The 3,213-nt window shown below is 39.6% G+C and overlaps 1 protein-coding gene across 1 annotated transcript; it reads left to right on the top strand.

Annotated features, from left to right (window-relative positions):
* The first annotated feature begins 1,927 nt into the window (after positions 1-1,927).
* LOC119548579 lies at positions 1,928-2,047 on the top strand. The gene has a single exon (XM_037855897.1). It carries the CDS (start codon positions 1,928-1,930, stop codon positions 2,045-2,047), a length of 120 nt encoding a protein of 39 aa, XP_037711825.1.
* The last annotated feature ends 1,166 nt before the right edge of the window (positions 2,048-3,213 follow it).

Below are 3,213 nucleotides of genomic sequence, written 5' to 3'. Positions count from 1 at the left end.
AGAAAGCGCGGAAATCTGCATTAACCAAAAGGGCATTTGGGAACGGTGGCCGCGGCCACGCCTGCTGCAGAAATTAAAAGCAAATTTCCGACACTCTAGAGGGCTCTCTCTTTTAGCCGTTTGGCAGTTTTATGAGCCGGCCTTAAAATCACGTTAATGATATTTACAGCGGCGGCTATGCGGGAAGCTGGGCTGCAAGCTCGCAAGTGGAACGGCGGACTCACTTCGGCCTTTTGACCAGGAACACTTCCGTTTCCGCCTCTCTCGACCATGGTGTTAACTGTGTGAATTTCCCAGCTTTTCCCGGGCAACGCAAGTCATTTGCATAACAAAGTCCGACGAGCACACACAGTTGGTATTTACAACATTTAAATTAGACATTAAATTTGAAAGATGGGCTGCCGAGGAACTTTGCCCATTTCTCTCTCAGGTGTTCCCTTCTTTATTTAGCCTGACATTCCCGTCTTCTTGTACTTTTTTTCCGCCAAATTTATTTAAGCTGCAGATAATTTTTGGTCTCGGCACTCGGCAAATGCCGCCCTTGATTTACTTATTTACTTTGCTTTTATGGCACTGAAATGACATTCCTCCTTTTGTTGCCGCGTGTAATTTGGCCAGTTGTCGAGTGTTTTCTTTGGGTCGATTATGCCGATAAGCGTAATTCCTTCTTTTGGCCAGAATGAGACCAGTCTATATATTAACTTATTGGCAATTACAAAAGAAGATAGCAGCTGCAGAGTCAGCAAGTTTGGAAATCGTAAATATGTTTCGGGAGTTCTAGTTTAGTGCTAACGTAATTCAGGGGAATTTATGGGTATTGAATTGGTATAGTCATTGGATGTTCTGTATTTAAGGAAAAATGATTACATAAGGCTATTTAAGTTATATACATTAAGAATTAAATAAATTTTAAAGTGTAAGACAGAAAGGAAATGGAGTTTAAAATCAATATCTCCTAATACTTGTTTTAAAGGGTTAGTTATATATAGTCAAAGGGAATTTTGTAATTAATTACTATCCTTAAAAAAATACTTTTGAGTGTGAAACCTAAATATAAATATATTAGTAACTCTATAAATTAGATTAAACTTTAATAATTCGATTATTACCATAGTCTGTGAGTCCTGCTGTATCCCCTACTTGATATAAGTGCTATTTGGTTATCTTCTATAAGGCAGAACCTGCTGCAGTTTGTGCTCAAAATATGCCCACTTATGGCCATTAGGACTAAGAGCATAACAAAATACCAGAGCCGAAAGCGCAAATTAATTCTCATACAAAAAGTTTATTGCTGCTGTCTGTTTTTTGGGGGAACCCCAGGCAGGAATCATAGCAACACTATCTAGATGCAGGGGCCAAAGAGACCGGAGAGCACTAAGGAAATCAGCACATTTGGTTTTAACGACTATGTTCCCGGCATTTTTTTCTGGTAACAACAAAGAATATGCTCCACTGCTGGTATATCTTTGCCTTTGGTTGTTTTCATCTCGCTTTCTTATTTTTTTTTTGGTCCAACCAGCTCGTTATTGTTGCTTTTTAATGTGCATTTGCTGTCGCCGGTGGTGTTGGTGGTTGGGTGGTGCTTTTTGGCCGCCATTTGAACAATTCAGCACTGCAAAACGTCACAGGACGAGACGCTGAAAATTCCTTTCAAGGGGTATGTTCATATTTGACAACATTTTGACTCCAGATGAAATCCAAATAAAAGCAGATTTCCAGCTTGGGTCTGTCGGGGCATCCGGCTATGATATATTCTAGAGTTATATTTCTAGATTTCATTTTATATGCATATCCATTCGCATTCATAAGGCAATCAATCTTCGGCTTTCCTTCGCTCGGCAGTTATAACTGCCCGTTTTCTGGTCCTTTTCCCTGTGTGGTGATGGTGGTGTCCTGTGAATTCAAGCAGCTGAGGAGCTCTTGAAATATGCAGACAGATGAGCCGGCAACAACCATCACCCACGACAGCAACAATGGCAATGCGATGATGGCAAACTGTTATTATGCAAACAAATTACATGGCGGATATTTCACTGAGGGAAAATAAACGTTTCGACTTACAGAAAAAAATACATTCAAAATGTTTCACACTTAAATTTGCAAGAGAGGTTTCAGATTACACTTAATCTTCCGGTTTTGGGACTGCGGGCTTAAATCGTTGCAAGCTTAAACACTCTCACTTAAGAAAACTATTTTTTAGAATTGTAAGTAAACGATTTTTATATTTTTTATGATGATTTAAGAAGTCGTTCCAAATGGTTCACACCTAAATTTACAAGAGAGGTTTAAATATTAAATTTAATCTTTACGTATTAGTATTGTGGTTTCAAATCGCTGCAATACTCTAATTTAAGAAAACTATTTTTTAAATTTGTAAATAAACTATTTTTATATTTTTAATGATGATTTAAAGTCCAGTCGAAAATATTCTGAAATTATAACTTTCTAAGCGTCAACACTTTAAGAATATAACGTATGTGTCCTATTAAAAAATGTTTAAAGAGGAATTCTTTACCGACTCAGTGATTTCTATCTTTAAACGATCGAAAGTATGTATTATTCGAGTAGTATTTATTCTAAGCTGCTGAATAATTTCTTGCAGTGCATGGAAACTTTAGTAGATCACAACTAGTGCTCTCTGACGTTCCTATGCGTATGTGAGCAGTTATTATTTGGCCATTTTGGTGGGTGCTTCGACTTCGTTTATTGCCCAATGTAATTAAAATATCCAATTAGTGCAGAGAGCGATCTGCATATATGTATACGCCCTGGTGGCCAGGACTTTTATGAGCTCCAGTTCCTGTTGGCCACATAACTAATGACCGAGCGGACAACCCCGAGTTCGGCCGGCCACATAAATTCCCTTTTGGGTAAAATTAATAAAAATGATTGCACTCGCCTGTCCTCCTGCTCTGGCACAATGAATGAATGGCGCATGCCAGCTGTTGGCCAAACACGCTTTTGATTGCCAACAACATCGGGAGCCAGAAACTACAAACCAACATTGTTGTAAGCCAGAGCCAGGCCCAAAACAAAACATCAGCCAGGGAGCCAGTGGGAAAAAATGGAACCCGTCTTTCATCAGCGCGTGCATAACAAGCAGCTCGGCTCAAACTAAAGCTGGACAGTCGGGTGGTTGGGGGGAACCATGGCCAAGGAATGTCCTGTCGCTCACTTGCCTCATATGGTATAGGGATGGCGATTGGGATGGGC

Source organism: Drosophila subpulchrella, chromosome 2L (genome assembly GCF_014743375.2).
Source record: "Drosophila subpulchrella strain 33 F10 #4 breed RU33 chromosome 2L, RU_Dsub_v1.1 Primary Assembly, whole genome shotgun sequence".
Lineage (NCBI taxonomy): Eukaryota > Metazoa > Arthropoda > Insecta > Diptera > Drosophilidae > Drosophila > Drosophila subpulchrella.
The sequence above is the reverse complement of the archived record's forward strand: the minus strand, read 5'-3'. Positions and strand labels throughout refer to the sequence as shown.